Source organism: Orcinus orca, chromosome 7 (assembly GCF_937001465.1).
Source record: "Orcinus orca chromosome 7, mOrcOrc1.1, whole genome shotgun sequence".
Classification (NCBI taxonomy): Eukaryota; Metazoa; Chordata; class Mammalia; order Artiodactyla; family Delphinidae; genus Orcinus; species Orcinus orca.
Genome location: NC_064565.1, coordinates 98485456 through 98511502, shown reverse-complemented (window position 1 = coordinate 98511502; position 26047 = coordinate 98485456). Strand labels below are relative to the sequence as shown.

The window sequence follows — 26047 nt, the reverse complement described above, 5'->3', positions numbered from 1 at the left end:
AAAAAGCATTTTGAATTTGTGTGATGTTTTAAATCAAATGTAGAAATGTATATTTAGCACATTGTGTGATCAAAGTCTGCGAGGAAACCGTATTTTCTTTGAATCAACCTTTCGTTGTAGACATTTAAGGAAAATTTATAATCCAGAGCAATCTGTTACCTTAGGTTAATAATATCATAATAGGAATAAGTCTAAATCAGATAGAAATAGAACCTAAAGATGCAAAGTTTGCCAAAACTGAGAGACATCTGTTCCTGACACAAGGCATATATGTTGACTATATGTTTTATCTAGAAGGTTTCTCTATGTTAGAACGAACGACTAGAAAGAATTACATTGCAACCCACATGTGAGTTTTGTTTTGTTTTGTTTCAGGTCAGTTAATAGAAATGTTTAAAAATATTGAAGAGCTGAAAGAAGAACTGAGGAGAACAACAGGAATGTCCAATAGGAGTATCGACAATTTGCTGGCCATTCCCACCCCTGACAACAGAGCTGAGGTGGGGTGGAACGTATTTGTATTTACATCCAGTTTTTTAAAAGTTTAAATAGCATTTAGTATTTGTTGAGCACTTACCAGTAAAACACTGAGAAGCTGCATGCAAATATGGTGAATTTTCCATGCAAATGATAAAATTAGAGGCCTAATTCTTAAGTGAAAATATAAGAAAAATCCTGAAGCGAGAACATTATCATTGTCTGTTCCTTTCCTTCTACTTTTCCTATCCCTTCCTTTGCCTCCTTTGTCCTCTCCTTTTCTTTACCCCAGATGCTTTTCTTAGATAAGTGATGCCATCAGTAATTTTTTATATTCATTATCACATTCACATTATCTGAGGTAAATTTTCACATTCTATTATGATGATATCAAAGTCGAGTTTCAGTAATCTAATTGGGGGAAAAAAAGACTATTTACAATTTGTTGAAACTAAAATTAAAAGGAATACTTCTTTTTATTTTTTAAAAGCCCCAAGACAAGACAGACTATATAAAATAGATATGGTCAAGGGAACTCTGGGTAAGTTTGGAGGTATAGTAAACATTTTTTGCTGTGAAAATGAGTAACGTTATTTCCTCATAGGCTGATAATAGGGTTTTCCACTTGAAATGTTTTATCTTTTACCCCTTTTCCAAGTTCATTGTCTGGAAGTGTCACAGAAATTTTCTAAAAGTATTTCAGCACTTAAGAGCTCATCCATTCAAAACTTACGTGTGACAGAGTGTGTTATTTCTAAACACAACCCAGTTATTCTCCAATATGGGATAAAGTTTTTTAAAAGCCTTTAAGGCTGACTTTGGAATATTTATGTTTGTGTCATTTTAATTGGTTCTCCCAAACAAAAATTAAAATTGCTTTACCTTCACGTTTCTTCCTCTTGTTATAGCAATTAATATTTCTTTCTTTTTCTTTTTTTTTTTTAATTTATTTTTGGCTGCGTTGGGTCTTCGTTGCTGCTCACGGGCTTTCTGTAGTTGTGGCGAGCGGGGGCTACTCTTCGTTGCCCGGTGCGCGGGCTTCTCATTGCGGTGGCTTCTCTTGTTGCGGAGCACGGGCTCTAGGTGTGCGGGCTTCAGTAGTTGTAGCACGTGGGCTCAGTAGTTGTGGCTCATGGGCTCTGGAGCTCAGGCTCAGTAGTTGTGGCACACGGGCTTAGTTGCTCCATGGCATGTGGGATCTTCCTGGACCAGGGCTCAAACCTTTGTCCCCTGCATTGGCAGGTGCAGTTCTTAACTCTGCCACAAGGGAAGCCCAGCAATTAATATTTCTTTATTAATTCTTTCCCCTTTGGTTTCACCTTTCACTTATATGATCCTAAGATCAGCTATCGCATTTTTGGCCTCTGAAGAGCAGGTTCATTTTAGTAAGTAAAAGCAGGTAAATAGAGAGCATACATTCTTATTACTTTAAAAAGAAAAGAGAGAAAAGTTTCCATAATCTTGAATTTCATAAACTTTTTCTTTATTTCAACTCAGTGGCAATAGAGTTGCCATCTTACTTCCCATAGTCATACATCACTTTTCACACAAGCATTACTCTCCAGGATGGTTAATTCATATTATTGTGTGATTCTGGGCTTTTTGTCTTCACCTTTCATCTCTGGACCCCAGAGTTTATTGTACAAGATTATAACTTCAAATGATTATATAAATGAAATGCAATTTAAATAAAGTAAGAGTAAAATTTTAAAGAGAGCAAAAGTCTTTTTTTTAAAGTTTATCAATTTTTTAAAAAAATTATTTATTTTATTTATTTATTTTTGTCCGTGTTGGGTCTTTGTTGCTGCACACGGGCTTTCTCTCACTGTCGTGAGCGTGGGCTACTCTTCGTTGCAGTGCGTGGGCTTCTCATTGTGGTGGCTTCTCTTGTTGCAAAGCACGGGCTCTAGGCGCGCGGGCTTCAGTAGTTGTGGCTCACAGGCTCTAGACCACAGGCTCAGTAGTTGTGGCGCATGGGCTTCATTGTTCCGTGGCATGTGGGATCTTTCCCAGACCAGGGCTCAAACCTGTGTCCCCTGCATTGACAGGCGGATTCTTACCCACTGCGCCACCAGGGAATTCCCGAGAGAGCAAAAGTCTTAAACTAGTAATTTTCCTAAACAATCCAAACCAATTTTCTTTCTTGGTGTCATCATTCACCCAGTCGTTCAAGCAAGAAATATGGGAATCATTATGGATTTTTTTCTGTCTCTTTTCCCATCTTACTTCTTAAGCTTTCCAATGAACTATGGACTTTTTCTAGGTGTATTGATAGTAATTAGTGCTTTAAACCAAAAAATTTTATGATTTTGAGTATAATTTATGTTATTTTTAAATGAAGTCTAAAAGTATAAGAAAACCTCTCAAAATGGACAGGTGGATTCAGAGGATTCACAGCTAACATATTTTTCTTCCTCCAACTTGTAGATTATTTCTAGTGTGTTCTGGTGGCATTCCTGTGACGCTAATGTGACCAGTCCCAAATTGGAAGATGCAATGAAGGAATTCTGCAACATACCTCTTCCAGAGAGATCCCGTCTGTCTTACCTCATTGGACTCACTCTTCTGCACTACTTAGACATTTACAACTTCACATACAAGGCAAGTTGCTATTGATGAAATATTTTAATATTTATAGTATAATATAAAAAATTGATTATACCTGTATGCTCCCTGATACTATAAGGAATGTGATCCATTTATAGAGCTTTTGGAATTATAGCTTTATTTTAGAGCTAAGTGGGACCTTAGCGATCATATATTGTAAATTTGCATATTTAATAGATGAGGAAATTAATATTATGGCCTTATTAACTCTCAATTTGTATATCCAAGACCAGGAATTAAATTTAATATACACTATACTAGAGTATGAAATACAAATGTTATAATAACTTTTTAAAAAAGTGAATGCACATTAATTTTGTGGGATAAAAATAAAGATTAGAACAAAGTTTTTCATTTTCAAGTAAAAGAATCAAGGTTTTTTTGGGTATTTAAAAAAGTACTTCTTGTGTTTCCTTCATCAAGTTTTGATAGAGGCTACCATTATTTATCCAGTACAACAAAACAGTGGTCATTATTAGAGCTGTAAAGTCAGCAATAACTCCAGCTTGCAATAACTAGATGCTTTATAAGTACTTAGTGAATAAAAAACTGAAACAAAAATATAAACATAGGAAAATTAAACACTTATATCCACCCAGATCTCCACTAGGTCAAAATTATTTACATGTTATTGAAAACACTGAAAAAAAAGTGTTTTTCTCTTTAAAGTAAGAAAAACCAGAAGCAACACGGCTGACTTATGTTGTTGATGCATTTCAGCAAAGGGGATGAAGGCATTTTAGGACTAGTTACAAATAATCCTGTTCAAAGTCATCATTATCAGACCCTTATATTCTGCAGTGGCCCCCTAACTGGCCTCCCTTGCCTCCACACTTGTCCCCACCACTCCCTGAGCAGCAAGAGTGATCCCTTTAAAACTTAAATTGTATTATGTCATTCCTCTGCTCAACACCTTCCCCAGTGGCTCCTCATTTTATTCCAGCAAACCCTCAAATCCTGCCGGGGCCCCAGGGCCTGCACCACCTCTCCTTATTTCGAAAATCCCATTTCCTACGTGGCTACTCCTTGGACCCAGGGCTGCTGCATGGGACCACTCCAGGCCATGCCCTTCATCTGATTTGCTGCACTATGTGTCTTTACTCAATATTGACCTTCTTAATAAGATACTCTGACAATCCTATTTAAAATGCAACCAACTTTCATCTATAGCCCTCTCAAACCTCCTTTCAATGCTCTGTTTGTTTTCTGTTACACTTCCAGCATACTATGTATTTTATTTAGTATTCACTTTTGTTGTTTATTTTCTGTCTACCTCTATTTGGTGTAAGCTCCACAAGGGCCTTTTTGTTCACTGAAACATTTCAAATGCCAAGAACAGTGCCTGGCCCATAGAAGAGCTTAGCAAATAACCATTAACTAAATGAATATTTACTTTACATAACTTAAAATGCATATGAATTGATATTATTAATTTTTTTATCTAAAATTTTAATCCTTATCTTACAATGTCTCTGCAGAGCATATATCAAACCAACTATTTCTTGTTGAGTATAGTAAATAAGTATGTGCATTTTACAAGCAGAAGACCATTCCTAATTCTTTCAGGTATTGCAAGTAAAAATAATAAAAATTTCTCATCATTAGTTTATTTCAAATCAGTGTCAGAATTCCTAGAATTTTGGCAGAACTGGAAGAAAAAGTAAAATGTTGAATCTGATTTAGAAAAATCTGATTGCAATTAATAGCTGTGTTATTGAGACAGCTCTGTCTTTGTGATATTTCTCCAAATGAATCTTGTCCTCATATAGTGGTCTTTGACCCCCTTGGACACACCAAGAGCTTTCCCTCTTCATGAACCTCACAAATCTTTCCCCCTCTGTCTATTACCTTCCTCTCCCTATTCCTCCTATGGTTTGTTCTTTCTCCCCTTTGGGGTGTCATCTTGGAAAGACTTCTTTTGATTTCTTAGCTAAACTCCCTACCTCCTCATATTCCCCAGCTTTTTGTTCATTGATTTGTTTCATATCTGTTTCTCCTATCATTACAAAACTCCCTGAGTGGAAAGATGATGCCAGTTTGTGTACCACTGTACCCATCACCTCACCCAGTGCTGGGAACATAACAGGCACTCAGTTAACGTTTGTTGAATAATTGAGTGAATGAGAGAATAAAATTAAAATTTTAATTTAAAAAATATTTTCAGTGTTTCTTCCTGCAACAGAAATACGTTAGGGGATTATGATTAAACCTGATAGACCACATGAGCTTTTTGACAGAGCTTTTCTGATTTTAAGGAGCACATTATATGATTTTTGAATAATGGCGTACATGAAGAATTATGTAATTGACATTTGCCTTTCTGACTTTTAAAATCATTTATTTTTGGCAAAGTTATTGAGGTATTTTTTTATGTTATAAAATTCACTCATTTTAAGTGTACAATTTAATGGGTTTTTTAGTAAGTTATAGAACTGTGCAACCGTTACCACAATCTGATTTTGTAACATTTCTATCAACCCAAAAAGAAACCTTGTGTCCATTTACAGTCAATTCTCATTCTGACCTCTAGCACAGGCACCCTCTAATCTATTTTCTGTCTCTATGGATTTGCCTTTTTAGACATTTTATTTAAATTGAATCGTACAATATGTGGTCTTCGTGTGTAGCTTTTTTCACTTAGTATAATGTTTTGAGTTTCATACATGTTGTAATGTGTCAGTAAGTAATTTCTTTCTTTTACCAAATAGTATTCCAGTTTAAGGATATAAATTTTGTTTATCCATTCATTTGGATTGTTTCCACTTGTTGGCTATTGTGAGTAATGCTGCTATAGACGTTCCCATACAAATCTTTGTGTAGACATGTTTTTTCATTTCTCTTGGGTAAATGCCTAGGAATCCAATTTCTGGTTGTATGGTAAATTTATGTTTAACTATTTAATAAACTTCCAAAATGTTTTCCAAAGTGACTGTACCTTTTAATATTTTCACCAACAGTGTGTGAGGGTTCCAGTTTCTCCACAAAAATAATTTCTTTTTTTGTTGTTGCTGTTCCTGTCAGGTGTTTTTCCCTAGGGAAAATCAAAAACCAGTAGAAAAGATGATAGAACTCTTCATAAGGCTAAAGGAGATTCTCAATCAGATGGCTTCTGTCACACGACCGCTGCTAGACAAAATGAGATCCCTGAAACAAATGCACCTGTCCAGAAGTTTTCCATTAACACAGGTAGAAAAGTCACCCAGTAATATTCCTGCTGGAAAATTCCTTTTGTCATCTTAACTTTTATTTGAGATTAGTTATAATACATTCAGCTACAAATATAGTACATTGACAAAAATCACTTACAGAAAAACTCTTTTACTCTGGCAAAAGTTTTTGCCACTTAAATTGGAGAAGTTTAGTGTCGTACATGTACATTTGGGATACATGTTTTAAAGGAATTGTGGAATTATAAGGATCGTCTAAGCATTATCAGGTTTTCTTCTATATTGTTTTCAATAGCATTTATAGCTCATATAATGTTAATAAATCATGTATTTTTATCTCACAGGCAATGTACAGAAACAACCGGCTAAACACTCCACAAGGATCATTTAGTACCATTTCCCAAGCACTGTGCTCCCAAGGAATTACCACTGAATATTTAGTTGCCATGCTGCCCTCTTCTCAGAGGCAGGGAGGCAACCACACCAAGGATTTTTTGACTTATAAATTAAGTAAAGAGCAAATTGCTGCAAAATATGGAATTCCCTTACATGCCAGTGAGTACTTCAAAATCAGTGTGGGAATGTCGCCTCCTGACAACATGGTCTGCTAAATCTTGGCCTTTTTTTTTTTAATTGGCTGTATTCCCTGTATTGTACAATATATCCTTATAGCTTCTTTTATACGTAATAGTTTGTGCCTCTTAGTCCCCTATCCCATCTTGCCCCTCCCTCCTTCCCTTTCCCCACTGGTAACCACTAGTTTGTTCTATCTGTGAGTCTGTTTCTTTTTTGTTATACTCACTAGTTTGTTGTATTTTTTAGATTCCACATAAAAGTAATACACAGTATTTGTCTTTGTCTGACTTATTTCACTTAGCATCAGTGCCCTCCAAGTCCATCCACGTTGTTGCAAATGGCAAAATTTCATTCTTTTTTATGACTAATATTCCATTTTATATATATATATATATATATACACACACCACATCTTATTTATCCATTCATCTGTTGATAGACACTTAGGCTGCTTCCATATCTTGGCAAATGTAAATAATGCTGCTATGAAGATTGAGGTGCATGAGTCTTTTCTAATTAGCATTTTTGGTTTCTTTGGGTATATACCCGAGTGGAAGTGCATATGGTAGTTTTATTTTTAGTTTTTTTGAGAAAAACTCTGTACTGTTTTCCACAGTGGCTGCACCAATTTACATTCCCACCAACAGAGCACGAGGGTTCCCTTTTCTCCACATCCTCACCGATATCTGTTATTTTTGTTCTTTTTGATGATGGCCATTCTGACAGACGTGAGGTAATATCTCATTGGGTTTTGATTTGCATTTGCCTGATGATTAGCCGTGTTGAGCATCTTTTCATGTGCCTGTTGGCCATCTGCATTTCCTCTTTGGAAAAATGACTATTCAGGTCTTCTCCCCATTTTTTAATCGGGTGTTTTTTTTAATGCTGAGCTGTAATCTTAGCTTTTTGTAATAAATGAAGCATTAATTTTCCCCAAGAAAGCACTCATACAGCACTTAACCACACATCAAGCATGTTCTGCGTATCAACTCATTCACTCTTCACTTACCTATGAGGTAGGTGCTACTATAGCTGCATCTTAGTAAGGGAAATGAGGCACAAAGCGATCGAGTAACCTGGACACCATTGTCCAACATGAAAGTATCAAAGCTATGATTTGAACCCAGGCAGTCTGCTGCAAAGTCTAGCCTCTTAACCACTACACCTTGCCAGTAAATGATAAAATGATGTGCCTTAAATCTGCTCAGGTCAATATTTTTTCTTAACTTTTTAGAATTAGAAATTTGTATCACACACAGAAGAGCTTCATGAATGCAGCAGAACTATAAATGTTCAGTGGCACATCAAAGCTGTTTACTTGATCTGTGAGTTTTGAGATGTAAAATATGATTGGCTGAGCTTTACCAAACAATATAGGGATGTTTAATGTAGCAATTGGATTGATGCATTTATGCATCTTTTTATTCATTCAAGAAACATTTATTGGACAGCTCTTATGTATCTAGTACAATAGCAAACTTTTGCATATTTTTAAAAATTAAGGGCTGGTGAGGAATATCTGTTGGAAGACATTCTGAAATACGCTTTTCAACCTTTCTAACTCCTCTTGGCAAAATGCCATCACTTGCTATTCACTTGCTTATTGGATTAAACTGTTACACCTAAAAAAGATTTGTTACTATGCTTTCTTACTTTGATACCAGATGTGTCACATTTGTTAATAACAAAGGAAGTATAAGGCATGTATTTTGGGGTGCTATAACAATAATATTTGTCAGTTTACCATGAATAGATTTTAAATGCATGTATTAAATGGTTTTATTACACTTTTTCTTTCCAGCACCATTTTGCTTTTCTCTTTATAAAGACATCATTAATATGCCTGCCGGACCTGTGATTTGGGCTTTCTTGAAACCCATGTTGTTGGGAAGGATTTTGTACGCACCATATACCCCCATCACAAAGGCAATAATGGAAAAGGTTTGACCATTATCACTCGAAGTTTCTATCTTGAGTATTAAGATGATTTTTAAAGTAGTCAGCTTCCAAATTTAGTCTAGCTGGCTCAGACTTCTTTATAGCCTACATACTATTACCTTTGGCTTTCTGAAACTCTTAACAGTTCTCAACTTCTGCCTGTATATGTGTAAACAATGTAGATTGGGTGGTAGCTCCTTGAAGAGGAATGAACTTTGTTAACACTTGAGAATGAAGTTAGTTGGAGCAAGAGCTCAGATTTTTCAATTTATCTCCAAAAGCAGAAAATTTTTCTACAACTAGCATCTAAGTTTCAAAGTATGTAAAAATAATGGCACTAGAAAAAACAATATTGGGCATTATATAACTAGTTTGAACAAAAACAATTGATAAATTATAGATTATTGGCGTCATATTTGGTTGTACAACTTAATATCTTATATAGAGGATAGGTGTTGAGAAAGATATTATTAATAGTAACTATACTTATCACCTACCTAATATAACCATAATAGCATTTCTCTCTCACTTTTAAAGTTGGCTTTAGTGATTTGAATTATAAACTTGATGCTTTTAAAATGATAGAGTGAAAGTAAAAAAAAAAAAAAAAACTCTTTTTTACCATTACTTGGTCATTAAACTATAGTTTATATAAATATAAATTAGTTTTAGGTTTATCTAAAAATAAACATGAAGTCATCACTGATTTCTAGAATGATCTTTGTTTTCACTGTTTGTGTTTTAATACCTTATTTGCTTTATTGACTACACACTTTTACATAATTTTGCATAAATGAAGTCATTAAATGCTTATTTTCTAAGTGCAGTCTTTTTTTTTTCTTTTCTTTTTGCTTTGACTCTCACCTATTTTTCTCCCTGCTTGATCCTACTCTTCCTTTCATGTAAACTAATGAATGTTAGCATTCAAGGATGTGGCTTTCTATAATTTATGTGCATTCCTCTAATCCATTATATATTATTATACTGTATGCATATTCATATGCAGAATGGTCATTGTTTGCATTATTAAAATGAGGTTTCATTATAACACTTTTCTGCATATTACTTTAGTCACACAGCAATACCTTGTGGAAATTCTTCCTATTCAATAGATTTAGTTTATTCATTCTTTTTGAAGATTGTAAATTTTTTTATACTATGGAACTTAGCCAATCCTCAATTGTTGGACATTCTTTTTGTTTCTAGTGTTTGCTTTTGTTTTTTTGCTCATGTAAGCAATGCGGCAACAACTACTTTTGTGCCTATGACTTTACACAGTGGTATTTTTATTTCATAGAGGTGAATGTTCAAGATTGAGGGATTGAAGGATATTATATTCTGTTTTAATGACTATTGTCAGATTGCTTTCCAAAAAAAACTATGTACATCCACCAGCAATTCATGCAAGTATTCTTCTTCTTATACCCTTGAACTAGAATGTTTCTTTAGTAGTAAACTGTACCATTGGTAAAAATGGGCAACTTGTGAGAATTCCAGAAGACATGCTTTTTGGCTGTAAATTTTCTGTGGACATGAAGTAAACCCTAGATTTTCCAGAATTTTTATAAGTGATCTCGATCCTATAAAAGCTGCCACGTAAAAACTTTTGACCATATGGGAAATTTCTGACAATGTTCTATTAACTCTACTTTTTAGAACTGTTTCTTGAAATTATGTAACAAAACAACCATAAGATACCTTTTTGAAATATAGGAAAAATACTAACGGACCAGATTTGTTTCTTTTTCTTCAAGTCTAATGTAACTCTGAGGCAGCTGGCAGAATTAAAAGAAAAATCTCAAGAGTGGGTGGATAAGTCACCATTTTTCATGAATTCCTTCCACCTGTTAAACCAGACGATTCCAATTCTCCAGGTAGGAGATGGTTCTGTTATTCACTTTTGTACAAATTGTAATTCTTTGAGATTTTAATCACCATCATTATGTGAATGGGCAGATAGTAACTTAGAATCCATATTCAACAGATTAAAATTGCCTCTGCTCCAGAGGGCAGATCTGAGACAGGATAACAGATCTGTCACTTACATTTGTAACCATCCTCACCTCTTATACCACAGTTTCTCTGTATGTAATTCAGAGATAAATCATGTTACAAGTTGATCCTGAGGCATAACTAGTGATGTAAATCTATTTTCCAAAATTAAATGCAATAAAAACTACTTAAAAAATACTTATTTTATTTCTCTAGGTTATGTTTTGCTATTTTAACTGAACCAAAATTCCTAAAATACTAATATTCTGAAGAAGAATGTTAAATCTAGGGAGTTCTTTCGTCGAAACATTTGACACTCTATTTTAGGTTAAAGATTTGACAGTGCAACTCAAATCCAATACACACTACTTGAAAAGTATAATCTTCAATTCCCATAAAAGATGCAGGGTTTTCTGAAAAGGATGCAAGTAGTGTGGGGAAATGTTCCAATCACAAAGAGAGCTATTGGCAGCTAAACATCAAGCAGCAGAGTTAGACCCATTATCAATAGGAGAAGAGAAAATTTTCAGGAATGGTGCCAACTTAGGAACTTCAAGAGAGTATGGCTTGTGTATTCAAAGACTTGAGAGAGGCCCTTGGAAGATTGATGGAGCCCTAGAAGCTTTTTGCAGCAACAAAAGTGCCCTTCTTTATAATCATGCTCAAAAAGTTAAACAGAACAAAGAATTTGTGTCATACAACTTTGTTAGAAAAGTTATACACAAAAGATGCTTTACTCAGTCTTTGTTTTGACTATCAATTAATGCATAGTTACAATTACAACCTGAATTTTGTTATAAATGATAAAATTAATTTCTAAAATAGATATTTAACACAATTAATACAAAATAAACTTTTCATCAAACATCTTCCCCACAATTTACTATTAAATTTAGTTCTAATATTAAGCATGTCCATTTATTTTAATATTCTACTCTTCTCTGATCTTGAGCACATTACTATCTTGATTAAATCTCAGTCCCCCCTGCCCCAGTTTTACTGAGAAATAATTAACATACACCACTGTATAAGTTTAAGGTATATAGCATGATGGTTTGATATATACATATTATGAAATGATGACCATAGTAGGCTTAGTTAACATCCATCATCTCATATAGATAACAAAAAAAAAAGGAAAAAAAATTTTCTTGTGATGAAAACTCTCAGGCCGTACTCTCTTAACAGCTTTCCTATATGTCATACAGCAGTGTTAACTATAGTTATCATGTTGTAGATTACATCCCTAGTACATATTTATCTTATAACTGGAAGTTTCTACCTTTTGACCACCTTTATCCAATTCCCCATCTCCCCACCCCCTACCTCTGGTAATCACAAATGGATATTTTAAGTGGCCTTTTTTAGTGAATCTCAGATAACAACGGCTACATGGACGGTACCTTTGACACATGTGTTTTCCTCAGTGGAAAATTGCTCTTTTCTCCTAAAACTTTTTTTCTGTGAACAGATAAATATCCTACACATATTATTTCATTAAGGAAAGTTTTGTTGGCTAAAGCAGTGAATTAAGAAAGGACATTATCTGTGCATAGCAGTTCCAAAGTACAGTAATTTGCTAAGAAGAAATGCTATGACCATGTCCATAAAGGGATCATCACCTAATGGGAGTATCTTTATTTTGTTCTAGACCAAAATAAGTTCTTGTTCTCAATTATTGAGGAAAACTTATTTCTGAAAATGTGTACAGAATTTGAAACTTCAAGCTTTTAACACATGACCTGGCTTTGCCATTGTGAACTCTTAGGCAAATGACTTAAAATACTTGCTACAGTTTATGAAACTCTAAAATGGGTCCATTGATAATCACTTCACAGACTTGTGAAGATCATATTGTGGAAGCATTTGAAAATAATATATATTATAGGCAGGATTGATTATAACAGGAGTGATAAGAGAATGGAAATAGAGTTAGATGGATCGTCTCTGAATTGCAACTAACACAGTGCTTTCCTTATTAGTAACGTTCTGATTCAGATTTTCTATAATGTGCAAATTAATTCCTGGTAAATAGTTAGATTTTAAAGAACTTGGGTTATAATAGTGTATAGCTGCATAATAGCCATCTGTCTTCATGCTACCAACTACTCTTAGACTCCTCAGCAACTATAGATTTAGCAAATTAATTCTATTATATATATGCTCTATTAATACATATTATTCTTAATCATTTATCTCCATGATAACAAAACAAGATATTGGTAGAAGGACAGAATAATAAGTACTACTGAACTGTCCTCTAAAGGGAGAACAACTTAAGCCTAGGTCACAAAAAAACTAGGCCATGAATTTACACACAAGATGAATAAACATTTCTTTAATCAAGGTGAAGTCTCTCTCTTCAACTTTCCTTTCGACCCTTATTAATTGTGCATCCTTAGGGAAATTTACATAGCTTCTTGGGCCCTAGCCTTGTCTTCTATTAGCTGGGGATAATAATAGTACTTACCTCTAGGTATTATTGAAAACTAAGTGAGAAAATCAAGGTAAGGTAAACTCTATTAGACAGTGCCCAGCACTTAGTAAAATCTCAATAAGTATTACCTAGTAGACAACTAGAGTGGTAGAATTTATGTCTCCTAATTTGCAAGATAGCTACAAACGCCTTTATATTTTTAAAGCACTTTTTTTTTTAAATTTTCAGTCTTTCCATGAGTTACTCCATGTAAAGTTTTATCATCAGTTTATTTTTCCATGTTCACATAGCTGCACTTATTACAGTATAAAACAATACCATAATAATTTACATTTGACTAATCTGATTAGATACCACTTTACAGAAAAGTAACCTGAAGCTGGAAGAGGCTGAGTGCTTGCTGAAAACCTCTGAGCTAGGAAGTAGTAGGACTAGAATACTAATCAGTTGGGAGCCTTTGCAAAATGGCGCATTGAAAATGCCCAGTAGTGGTACCTCATTTCACTGTGGTGTTATTAGAGAGACAATGATTAAACATGTTTTCTTTTTGTACTGAAACTGATTCCCTATATTGTTAGAATACTCTAAGAAACCCCTTTGTGCAAGTTTTTGTAAAATTCTCCGTGGGACTTGACGCTGTTGAACTCTTGAAACAGATTGATGAACTCGGTGAGTCCAGAAAAACTTTTATTTACTTGTCATGTCAGAAATGTGAAAAGCATTGTGCCATATAAGATCTTCATTTCCTTTTCTTCTGTATTTGGTTTCTATCTAGTTATCCTAAGAAAAGTAAAATCCTGGATATATCTATCCATCTTCTTCCTAGTTAGTTGTACAGTTACAAGTAGTAATGATTATTTTGATACCTAGTACCTGTAGTTAGTTTCAATAATTATAATGCAATATATTCCGTGTAAATGCAGCTTGTCCTTCAATCACAGGTAGGTTGCTACAGGAGGACACTTTTTTGGGGTAACTTGATGAAAAGCAAGTCTTTAAGGACAAAAGAAGATGAAATGGTTTATTTCTGGCTACATTTATAATTTTATCTCCACTGGCCTTAGTGTCACTTTGACTAACTCCGAATGTAACCAGAAGAAGTTATAGAGTTAGCAAAAACAAAACAAAAGCAATGCAGAGACTCAAACGAAAATAAACCTAAATCACTATTCAAGGTCGGCTTCTCCTCTCATGATCATTTAAAAGGAACAGGCAGAAGAGGATCAAAGAAAGCTGTCTGAACTTATGCATTCCCTCTGCCACATCCCCACCTTCAACATGCAAGGGATGCAAGATGTCTAATTCAGTCTGTGTCTGATTCCCTGTTGCTATGCAACCATGGGTAAGAGGAAGGGATTGAAAGCATCAGAATTTGACCGCAGTAGAGCAAATGCCCCTCCTCCTCCCCAGTGCTACTGGGACTTATGTGATTTAGGTTGTAAACCAGTGGGGAGGAATTATGCCTACATTTATATTCTGTATAATTTTATGTACTTTATGATAGTCAACCCTGTTTGATTAAAGAAAGATGTTAGTGATTTATTCTCTAAAATTATCATTTGGGTAAGGAAACATTTGATCAAAATATCAGGGATAAACTACAAATTTCCTATATAGATTTTTTTTCTAACTTTCAATATAGGAGATGAGTTTTAGAATTTAAAAGAAGGTTAAAATGACTACAGCAGTGAGACTTACTGTTTGTGTAATTGTATATTTAACTTAGTATCAAAGAGGTTTTATAGTTTGGATTTGGGGAGCACTGACTCTTCATAGCTCTATCTACCAGCATTTCTGAAGAATCCTTTGCTGTTGTGTGGATTTCCAGTGGCCGCTGGAGGCCACTGTTCAACCACAATTTTACCCCTCCCCCACCAATGTCTATATGAAGCAAAACATTTCATTTTAAATTCTAATGAGAGGTGCATTTAAGAAGTTGCCCTCTGTGAGAAATTTAGTCTTCTGTTGGATGATGGTAGAGACATGTTTGGGTTCAGTGAAGAGGGATTTATGATATCACAGCCTTCTCAGTATTCATGGTGATCAAGTCAGTGAAAATTTAATTGGCCAAGTGATTTATTAACTTGCAATTTTATATTTACCCTTTGTCTCAGTTGATTTCCTCATAAGGAATCATGAAATTGAAGAGCAATTAAATCCTCTTTCTTCCAGAGTAATTACATGAAAAAATATCTTGATCATTTTATCTAGATTAATACAGTTACGAATAGAGATAGCTCACATAAGGTTTTAAGTCAAACAGTATTAGAAAGTTGTAACTGTGTGGCATAGATTGTCACCTGAGAAATGATTCTGTATCACAACTGACTGAATGATGTCATTTATTTGTTCTACACACTCTGCATAGACTTTCCTTGCTTAAATTCTTACATCTACATTCCCTTAACAAAGCAAGAATTTCTGTTTATTCAAATGCTTCACCTCTAGTTTATAGTTTTCTTCCTAACTAATGCAGATAGATTTTTTAAAATTATTCACCTTTAGTCTTTGGTTAATTAAATTGTAGGAGAATATACTTCTGAATTACTTTGTACCGTTCTTTGTACTTGGGTTTACTGTGTCTGTAACTAGTTCAACATTCTCCTCAGTGAACATTTGCACGACTGGCTACATTTTCCCAGATATAGAGTACTAGATATTTTTAGAGTAAATTCTACAAGTTCTTATTATTTATAATCTAGTTTAAGGTTTACTACTTACCAAAAAAATCAGTATTTTGTCCTGTTACTACTAGAAACAACATTATAACACAACATTATAATATGCTTTGTGTCTGTTTTTTTCTCTTTAGATATTCTAAGGCTAAAACTAGAGAACGGCATTCACCTCATTGATCATCTTAACACACTGTCTTCCCTGACAGTAAATATTTCCTCCTGTATATTATATGACCGTATTCAGGCAGCAAAAAGCATAGATGAAATGGAAGGAGAGGCTAAAAGACTCTACAAAAGCAATGAACTCTTTGGGAGTAAGTGTTATTCTACTAGAATTTGAGCTTCTCTCTGTACTAAAATTGGCCAAATTCTTCCCTCACTTCTTTCATCCAGAACTCAGAAAAGTAGTTGGGGGTGGAGGGAGGACACTGTCCCCTCTGATGTCCTTAGAAATGAGAACCTTTCATGTAGGCAACCAACCGTATTGATTGAGGAGCCTTCAATATGTGTAATTTTGTTGGTATGGTTAAAATTAAAACTGTAAAGGATTACATAGTTACAGGATGAAGTTGAGTCCATCCTCATAATCAGTCAGGGTTATTCATTTGTGTGTGTGTGTGTGTGTATGTGTGTGTGTGTGTGTGTGTGTGTGTGTGTGTGTGGTTAATTTCAGTAAGTGGCTTAGAGTGATATATTTAATCTGGCCACTTAGTTTGTGATTATCTTCTCAAACTCCTGCTTTGAGTCTCTGAGGTTGTCACTTTCAGTTAGCCATCTTTTCTGTAAATTAGAAGTCTGACCTTACTATCACATTACTAAGTCAGTTGCCTGTCTGGCTGCCCCCTATGTGTACCCTCCAAACAATGAATAATGTCAACCATAAAATAACCTTCTGATGTTGTTGCCATTTTATTTTTAGGTGTTATTTTTAAGCTTCCTTCTGATAGCAGCCAGCACAGAAGCTATGACTCTGAAAACGTCTCTCTTCCTCCTGTTGTAAAATATACCATCCGCATGAGTCTCAAGACCTCACAGACCACAAGAAGCATAAGAACCAAGATATGGGCCCCAGGGCCACACAATTCTCCGTCAAACAACCAGATCTATGGCAGGGCTTTTATTTACTTACAGGATAGTATTGAAAGAGCAGTCGTTGAATTGCAGACTGGAAGGAACTCCCAGGAAATAGCAGTCCAGGTCCAAGCAATTCCTTACCCCTGCTACATGAAAGACAAGTAAGTCCATGCACTTCCAGGCATTTTAAATAATCAACCCCTTTTTTTAGAATTCATTCATATGTGTCACATGAAAGGAATAACGTTCACCAAACCTTTGTCAAATGCTTGTTTCAAGGGAAAGATCCACAGTATAGGGCACAGCTCACTAGAGCTGCCCATCGCTACCCAAATGATGCTAAAGTTCTTACTAAATGATCCATGTTTTCTTTAATACAATCCTTAGCCTTCCAAGTACTTTGGCCCCCAGATTAAGAGAGCTGGGCTCCATACTTGAGTGCATCGCTGCATGATTCTGATGTTACCCACTCTCAACTGGTTTTACTTTTCTCTAATCAAATAAGGATGTTAAACAAAACAATCTTAAAATCCCTTCCAACTCTCAAATTTAATTAGAAATACGTGAGTGTCGGATCAATTTTACAGAAAAAAAATTAATAAAACATTATTGATCAACTCTCTAAGATAAATATTGTGCTATCTGAAACTATCTTATGTATTCTCAGTCCACTTGGTAGGAATCTTTATCTAAAATGGTTTTGCTAAATGAACAAAAAATGTAAAGATCATGCTTTTACACAATTGAATTTGAATATTCAAGAAATTTGCCAGTAGGGTAGCACTGAATGGTTCTTCCACTCTGACCACAGTAAGAAAATAAGGGTGGTGAGCTAAGTTTTTCAAGCTCATTCTACACAAAAGCTTGAGGCTGAATATTACTTTACATGAATTGTGCTTGTTGTTCAGCGCAGTTATTGCAGTTTATATACAATTGAGATGGGTCTGGATTTTTTTTTTTCTGTTTCTATCAATGCTTCTGTCTCCTTTGACTGCTTCAAGAGCTATAGAGATGAGGTTATGTAGCTGTTTGTGCAGCAGTGATACGAGAAGACAGGTGATGATCCGTCAGCAGGTTGTCAAGGTTAGCTACTTATTGTAGAAGCCAGTCAGGACCTTGTTGCCTAAACCATGTGTGAACTGAAATGGCTTGCATGAATAGTAAAGACCTGTGGTTTCATTTAAATGAAAATTCTCATCTATTTTCCTTCTGACTTTCTTCCCCTTGTAAATTTTAATACCTAGGATGGTAGTTACCTGGATGTTTCTTTTAAGAGTAAAGTAACTGTACTCTGCATTCTTCATGGGAGTATGAACATAATGCCTTAATGTACCCATATAAACTCTTTGTTGCATACAAAGTGCTTTCACATATATTATTTCATTTGTTGCACCAAACAACCTCATAAAGTGAGAGCAGATATTATCAGCCACGCTTTCCAGATGAAAAAATTGAAATCCAAGTAAATTGCCTGAAGTTGAGTAGCTGGTACTGCATTGGTCCATTAATTACAGTACCAGAATTTTCTGTTTCATACTATACCAAACTTAAAATACACAGTCACTTGGAAGAAACATTAGCGGGGATTTGTTATTAATGAATGAAGGCCTTTGCCTAATTCCAGGGCCAGAAACAGCATCAAGGCTGGACCTGATCCAAGACAAAATTCATTCAACAAATATTCTTTAAGTGCTTCCCCCTTGCCAGTTTCCCAGGAACCAAAAAAATTGGATGTGGCCCCAACCCTCACTTCTCCCCCACTAAAAAATCCTTCATATCTCTGTCGGTGATACACTTCTGATGCTAAAGTGAAAATGAATGCTGGTGATGTCATGTTCCATAAATATTTGCATCTTTCATGGAGAATTTGAAGGTAATTCCTTGGCCTTATAGATTAAAAAGAAAATGGCCTTGGGACATTTCTGCAAGTGAAAGTTTCAGTGGAGCCTAATATGTAAAACAGATCAATTTAGAGATTCTCTCATTGAAAACTACTCCTTTGCCTTAGCCCATAGTTGGTGGCTAATGTCACAATCATGGTTCTTAGAGTGTGGTCTGCAGACCAGCAGCATCAGCATCACCTGGGAAATTGTTTAAAATGCAGATTCCAAACCCCATCTCAGATATAATAAATCAGAAGCTCATGGATGGAGCCCAGAATCTGTTTTAAAAAGCCCTTCAGGTGATTTCGATGCACTGCTCAACGTTGAGAAACACTGCATTTGAACATTCAGGTACTATGGGCCAGCCATTCAGGAATCTATTTAGGGCCCAATGAAGTCTTCCAGCAACCCTCTAGTTACCAGAAAAAACATTTCTATACTGTTTATGAAACATCCCCTAGAGCATTATTTTGAGGAATCCGAGTTCTTTGCATTTTAAATCAAATGATTTTGAGTTTCATTCTATTTCGTTTTGGGAAATTTGGTTTAATAATAACTATGAGCTTCCAAAGAGTAGATAAATACAGTAATTTGAGAAGATATATCTTTTAGCTAGGTAAACTAATCATCATGTAATTTTAAATCTGCCTTTTAGATAAGAATTTAGTTTAGACAGAAGGGCTTAGAGCCTTGCAATTATATCTGTATAATAATTATTTTCCTGAACAGGACATACACAAACACCCTTTAAACGATTTGGCAATTTTATCTAACAATCCAGAACTGTTTTACTCTTGCAGCAGTATGGCAAGAAAATCATGCACTTACTGTTAAGTCAGCTTCACACTTCATAAATGAAAGAGTCATAATAATAATTAGTCTCAGTTTCAGAACAGGAGTATAATTTCAATGTAGGAAGGGAGTGTGTTCTTTATATATTAAAATCTGCAAGTGTGACATTCATTTTGGTCACTGGATTTTTGTTTTTGTTTTTCCTTACAGCTTCCTAACCAGTGTCTCTTATTCCCTTCCAATCGTGCTCATGGTTGCCTGGGTTATATTTATAGCTGCATTTGTGAAAAAACTTGTTTATGAGAAAGACCTCCGACTTCATGAGGTATGTTGAGAATCTGTTATTAAATAAGTTGTACATGGATATAATTAATTACCATGATTTTCGTCATACCTATGCAAACTCAGAAAGCCTGACCCATACCTGGTGAATTAGATGGAAAAATATATTATGAAACATTAAGGCAGCTGGTACGGCAATATTCTGTCTTCTCAAAAAGTTGTGTAGAAGTTATTTTATAAATGCTTCTGAAAAACGAAATCTGAATAATTCTGAATAAAATCTAAGTACGATTTATGATCCTAACAGTAATTTTTGCCCAAGAAGTTACCTGTAAGACTGAGGATTTAACAAAAGAATTTTAAATAATAACAATAATAAGTATTAAGGCAGGAAAATTGTTGGCATAGTAACTAAAGAGTCCAAATGAAGATATAGATATATAGATATAGACATAGATATAGATAGATACAGATTTGGATGTGGACAGAAACGTATGGCTTGTTTCAGCTCTCAAGAAGCAAATTCTCTTTCCAGTATACCTTGTCTCCTTCAGTTCTCTTTCACTGACTTGTGATTTATAGAGACTAAGAATTTCATGTTATGCTACTGATTAGGTTAATAATATGACGATGAAAGACAGGACCTGGGATGTGAAGCATGATCTCTTCTTGAGCATATTCTTCATCATTATCCCCAAATCCAAAATATCTCACTTCTTTTTAGAATTTATGAAAAAGCATTGTGCGATTTTTTGATTGTATTACAGTAGAAATAATTTTATCTGCTAAATCTGTAATGAGCCCATTCTTTACACTCACTCATGAAGTGACAAAATAGCAGAAACATTTCAAAACTGAGGGACAATAATTATTGCAGGCCTGGCTGACAATCTGAAACAATGAGGTTAGAGTAACCTGTTAGCCCAATTGTACTTTTCAGACTTACTTTGCCAGTGCTTTTAGGCAATTGATTATTTCTCCTTACAAAGTACAAATTACTGCTTTATGTTTTTGTAAGCTCAACATCAGACTTCCAGGGTTGTCCTAGAGTTTGAACCCACACTTTTTACCTTTCCTATTTGAATTCTGGGTGATCTTCAGCTGCATTTTTATATTTCAGTTATAATTTGGTAAAAGTCTCATCAACTGGTTTGAGCCCCATTGTTTTCAGGACTGTGTACAATGTTTTCTTAACCCCAATTTAGAAACTCGAATCCATGCCCTGGACCATAACTTTGGTTGCAAGCTCCTACCTTATATTTCTCTGTCAGGTTCCTGGTACTCAGAAGTGAATCTTTACAAATTAAAGGAAAACTTTGAAATAGAAAACTGTGATAGAAACTGAGTTCTTTTCTACAGCACAATAAATAATCTACCTTAAAAATATAAGTAAATATAATTATGTGTGTGTGTATATATGTGTTGTGATATGTCTATTATGTATATATTATATACGTATATGTAAAATACATGCATTCTGTATTATTTTGGTTTGAAAATAGTACTCTCTGGGGAATTCCCTGGTGGTCCAGTGGTTAGAGCTCTGTACTTCCAATGCAGGGGGGAGCGGGTTCGATCCCTGGTCAGGGAACTAAGATTCTACATGCTGCATGGCATGGCCAAAAAATAAATAAATAAATAAATAGTACTCTCTGAATGCATCTGTAGATGTCATCAGAAAACATCAAAACACAATAAAGAGTTTTTCTCAATAGAAGACATGAAAAGACATTTTTAACAATGAACCAGTTTCTGTTTGGTAGCTCTGTGTCTTCATTTTGCAGGCATCTACTTTCAAAATTTAACTAGCTGGTCTTGGGGGGTCAAAGTTACATAGTGGAAGATGACTGAACTTGGAAGCAGAAAATAAGGCTTTGAGTCTTCCAGTTCATATTCACTTGGGCCCAATCCCTTAAACTCTCTGAGTCTTGTCATCTAGACTTCATTCAGCACTATATTTCCAGAATGTACTTTCTCACTGCCAGAACAGAAGAGGTATTCGATTATTCATTTCTTTATCGATTCTAAGAATGATTTTTTTTCACATTTTAAAGCCTCTGAAATGGAGATGTATTTGATAGGCCGTCATAATTTATTCGGCAGTGATTTTTCTTTCTTGGTGGCATGTAAAATAATGACACATCTTAAAATTAGCAGTGTCCTAAATTTAAAGGAATATGGTCTGTTCGTGAGATGGGTTGATGGAAGCTGGTGTGGAATGAGTAGAATATTTCTAATGCCCCTGCTCAGCCTCCCTCCTCTGCCAACAGTTCTAAACTAACCTCCTCCTTTTTAAAGATGATAGATCTGAGCCCAGAAAGAGAGAGGTGACTTGATGAGCACTATGGGCTAGTTAATGGTAGATCTGGGTCTAAAACTCAAGTGTCTGGACTTCTGACCAATTATTTTCCATGTCATAGCTACCTTCTCTCTCACAATTTTATTTTAGTAGCCTAGACTCCTAACGACTATTGAAGATGATGGTGGATAAACTCTTAGGTTACCAGCGACTCAAGATCACTTTTTAATATTACCATTTTAATATTTACTAAGATCTAAATCTGTCCATTCTTGTCTTCCTTTTCCCAATTGAATAAAAAAGGAAACAAACAAACAAAACATTTTTCCTTCTGTAATTGTTGTCACAGCTAGGCAGAGAAACCAGGTCACTTGCTAATTCAGTGAAGCCATTCACCTTTGAACTTGTTATCGTATGATTCTAGTAAACTCCTTTAACTTATTAAAGAAATTTAGCACAAATACTGATGCCCAATAAGTTTATTGATAAAATTAAGCCTGTAGTTAAAAAACAAAACTATTTCAAAATGTCTTGCAATTGAGTTTTATTCTGCATTCCTTGCTTTCTGCATTCCTTGCTTTTTTATTCTGCATTCCTTGCTTTTTAAAATTAAAATTCTGCATTCCTTGCTTTTTAAAATTAAAATACTAAATCTGTACAAAAGTTGATTTTATATCACACCGAAGAGTTGTTTTTCACATTATGTTCTCAGTTTCGTGATTGGTTTCATCTATTTGTTCTAATATAAGTCATTTATGGGGACTTCATTGTTTATATTGTTTTGGAGACAAAATTTTGGAGTTGTCCTCTCTCTCAGTTCAGACAGGTAGCCTAAAATATCTGTGGTTGGCAGACAGATTACCAAGAATTATGCAAGAGTCTGTAGTCCTGTGGTGCTTCACTTCAGGCAATTTTTTATGTCTTCCTTTTTTTTTTTTTCTTTTCTTTTTTGCGCTATGTGGGGCTCTCTTTGTTGTGGCCTCTCCCGTTGCGGAGCACAGGCTCTAGACGTGCAGGCTCAGTGGCCATGGCTCACAGGCCTAGCCGCTCCGCGGCATGTGGGATCTTCCCTGACCAGGGCACGAACCCGTGTCCCCTGCATCGGCAGTCGGACTCTCAACCACTGCGCCACCAGGGAAGCCCTCTTCTTTTTTTTTGAATGCTAATTTATTCTTTTTTTTTTAGCATCTTTATTGGTGTATAATTACTTTACAATGTTGTGTTAGTTTCTGCTGTATAACAAAGTGAATCAGTTGTATGTATACATATATCCCCATATCCCCTACCTCTTGCGTCTCCCTCCCACCATCCCTATCCACCCCTCTAGGTGGTCACAAAGCACTGAGCTGATCTCCCCGTGCGATGTAGCTGCTTCCCACTAGCTATCTATTTTACATTTGATAATATATATAAGTCCATGCCACTCTCTCACTTCGTCCCAGCTTAACCTTCCCCCTCCCCATGTCCTCAAGTCCATTCTCTACGTCTGCATCTTTATTCTTGTCCTCCACTAGGTTCTTCATAACCATTTTTATTTTTTTAAGATCCCATATATATGTGTTAGCATACAGTATTTCTTTTTCTCTTTCTGACTTACTTCACTCTGTATGACAGACTCTAGGTCCATCCACCTCACTACAAATAACTCGATTTCGTTTCTTTTCATGGCTGAGTAATATTCCATTGTATATATATGCCACATCTTCTTTATCCATTCATCTTTCGATGGACACTTAGGTTGCTTCCATGTCCTGGCTATTGTAAATACAGCTTCAGTGAACATTGCGGTACATGACTCTTTTTGAATTATGGTTTTCTCAGGGTATATGCCCATTCGTGGAATTGCTGGGTCATATGGTAGTTCTATTTTTAGTTTTTTAAGGAACCTCCATACTGTTCTCCATAGTGGCTGTATCAATTTACATTCCCACCAACAGTGCAAGAGGGTTCCCTTTTCTCCACACCCTATCCAGCATTTGTTGTTTCTAGATTTTTCGATTATGGCCATTCTGACAGGTGTGAGGTGATACCTCATTGTAGTTTTGATTTGCATTTCTCTAATGATTAATGATGTTGAGCATCCTTTCATGTGTTTGTTGACAATCTGTATATCTTCTTTGGAGAAATGTCTGTTTAGGTCTTCTGCCCATTTTTGGATTGGGTTGTTTGTTTTTTTGATATTGAGCTGCTTGTAAATTTTGGAGATTAATCCTTTGTCAGTTGCTTCGTTTGCAAATATTTTCTCCCATTCTGGGGGCTGTCTTTTCGTCTTGTTTATGGTTTCCTTTGCTGTACAAAAGCTTTTAAGATTCATTATGCCCCATTTGTTTATTTTTGTTTTTATTTCCATTTCTCTAGGAGGTGGTTCAAAAAGAATCTTGCTGTGATTTCTGTCACAGAGTGTTCTGCCTATGTTTTCCTCTAAGAGTTTTATAGTCTCTGGCCTTACATTTAGGGCTTTAATCCATTTTGAGTTCATTTTTGTGTATGGTGTTAGGGTGTGCTCTAATTTCATTCTTTTACATGTAGCTGTCCAGTTTCTTCAGCACCACTTATTTAGAGGCTGTCTTTTCTCCATTGTATATTCTTGCCTCCTTTATCAAAGATAAGGTGACCTATGTGCATGGGTTTATCTCTGGGCTTTCTATCCTGTTCCATTGATCTATATTTCTGTTTTTGTGCCAGTACCATACTGTCTTGATGACTGTAGCTTTGTAGTATAGTCTGAAGTCAGGGAGCCTGATTCCTCCAGCTCTGTTATTGCTTCTCAAGATTGCTTGAGCTATATGGGGTCCTTTGTATTTCCATACAAATTGTGAAATTTTTTGTTCTAGTTCTGTGAAAAATGCCATTGGTAGTTTGACAGGGATTGCATTGAATCAGTAGGTTGCTTTGTGTAGTATAGTCATTTTCACAATGTTGATTCTTCCAGTCCAGGCACATGGTATATCTCTCCATCTGTTTGTATCATTTCTAATTTCTTTCATCAGTGTCTTATAGTTTTCTGCATACAGGTCTTTTGTTTCCTTAGGTAGGTTTATTCCTAGGTATTCTATTCTTTTTCTTGCAGTGGTAAATTTGAGTGTTTCCTTAATTTCTCTTTCAGATTTTTCATCATTAATGTATAGGTATGCAAGAGATTTCTGTGCATTAATTTTGTATCCTGCTACTTTACCAAATTCATTGATTAGCTCTAGAAGTTTTCTGGTGGCATCTTAAGGATTCTCTATGTATAGTATCATATCATCTTCAAACAGTGACAGCTTTACTTATTCTTTTCCAATTTGGATTCCTTTTATTTCTATTTCTTCTCTGATTGCTGTGGCTAAAACTTCCAAAACTATGTTCAATAATAGTGGTGAGAGTGGGCAACCTTGTCTTGTTTCTGATCTTACTGGAAATGGTTTCAGTTTTACACCATTGAGGACGATGTTGGCTGTGGGTTTGTCATATATGGCCTTTATTATGTTTAGGTAATTTCTCTCTATGCCTACTTTCTGGAGGGTTTTTATCATAAATGGGTGTTGAATTTTGTCAAAAGCTTTTTCTGCATCTATTGACATGATCATATGGTTTTTCTCCTTCTATTTGTTAATATGGTGTATCACATTGATTGATTTGTGTATATTGAAGAATCCTTGCATTCCTGGGATAAACCCCACTTGATCATGGTGTATGGTTCTTTTAATGTGCTGTTGCTAGTATTTTGTTGAGGATTTTTACATCAATGTTCATCAGTGATATTGACCTGTAGTTTTCTTTCTTTGTGACCTCTTTGTCTGGTTTTGGTATCAGGGTGATGGTGGCCTCGTAGAATGAGTTTGGGAGTGTTCCTCCCTCTGCTA

The 26047-nt window shown here is 35.3% G+C and overlaps 1 protein-coding gene across 3 annotated transcripts in view; it reads left to right on the top strand.

Moving 5' to 3' along the window:
* Nucleotides 1–26047, top strand: part of ABCA12 (ATP binding cassette subfamily A member 12) — a 180100-nt gene that overhangs the window by 95978 nt on the left and 58075 nt on the right. For all 3 annotated transcript variants that reach the window (XM_049711887.1, XM_049711889.1, XM_049711888.1), the window contains 10 exons: nt 376–500; nt 2905–3078; nt 6106–6270; nt 6596–6806; nt 8629–8768; nt 10520–10639; nt 13773–13863; nt 16007–16186; nt 16792–17107; nt 19832–19946. In XM_049711887.1, the coding sequence (XP_049567844.1) occupies nt 376–500; nt 2905–3078; nt 6106–6270; nt 6596–6806; nt 8629–8768; nt 10520–10639; nt 13773–13863; nt 16007–16186; nt 16792–17107; nt 19832–19946 (1637 nt within the window). The remainder of the gene's footprint in view (nt 1–375; nt 501–2904; nt 3079–6105; nt 6271–6595; nt 6807–8628; nt 8769–10519; nt 10640–13772; nt 13864–16006; nt 16187–16791; nt 17108–19831; nt 19947–26047) is intronic.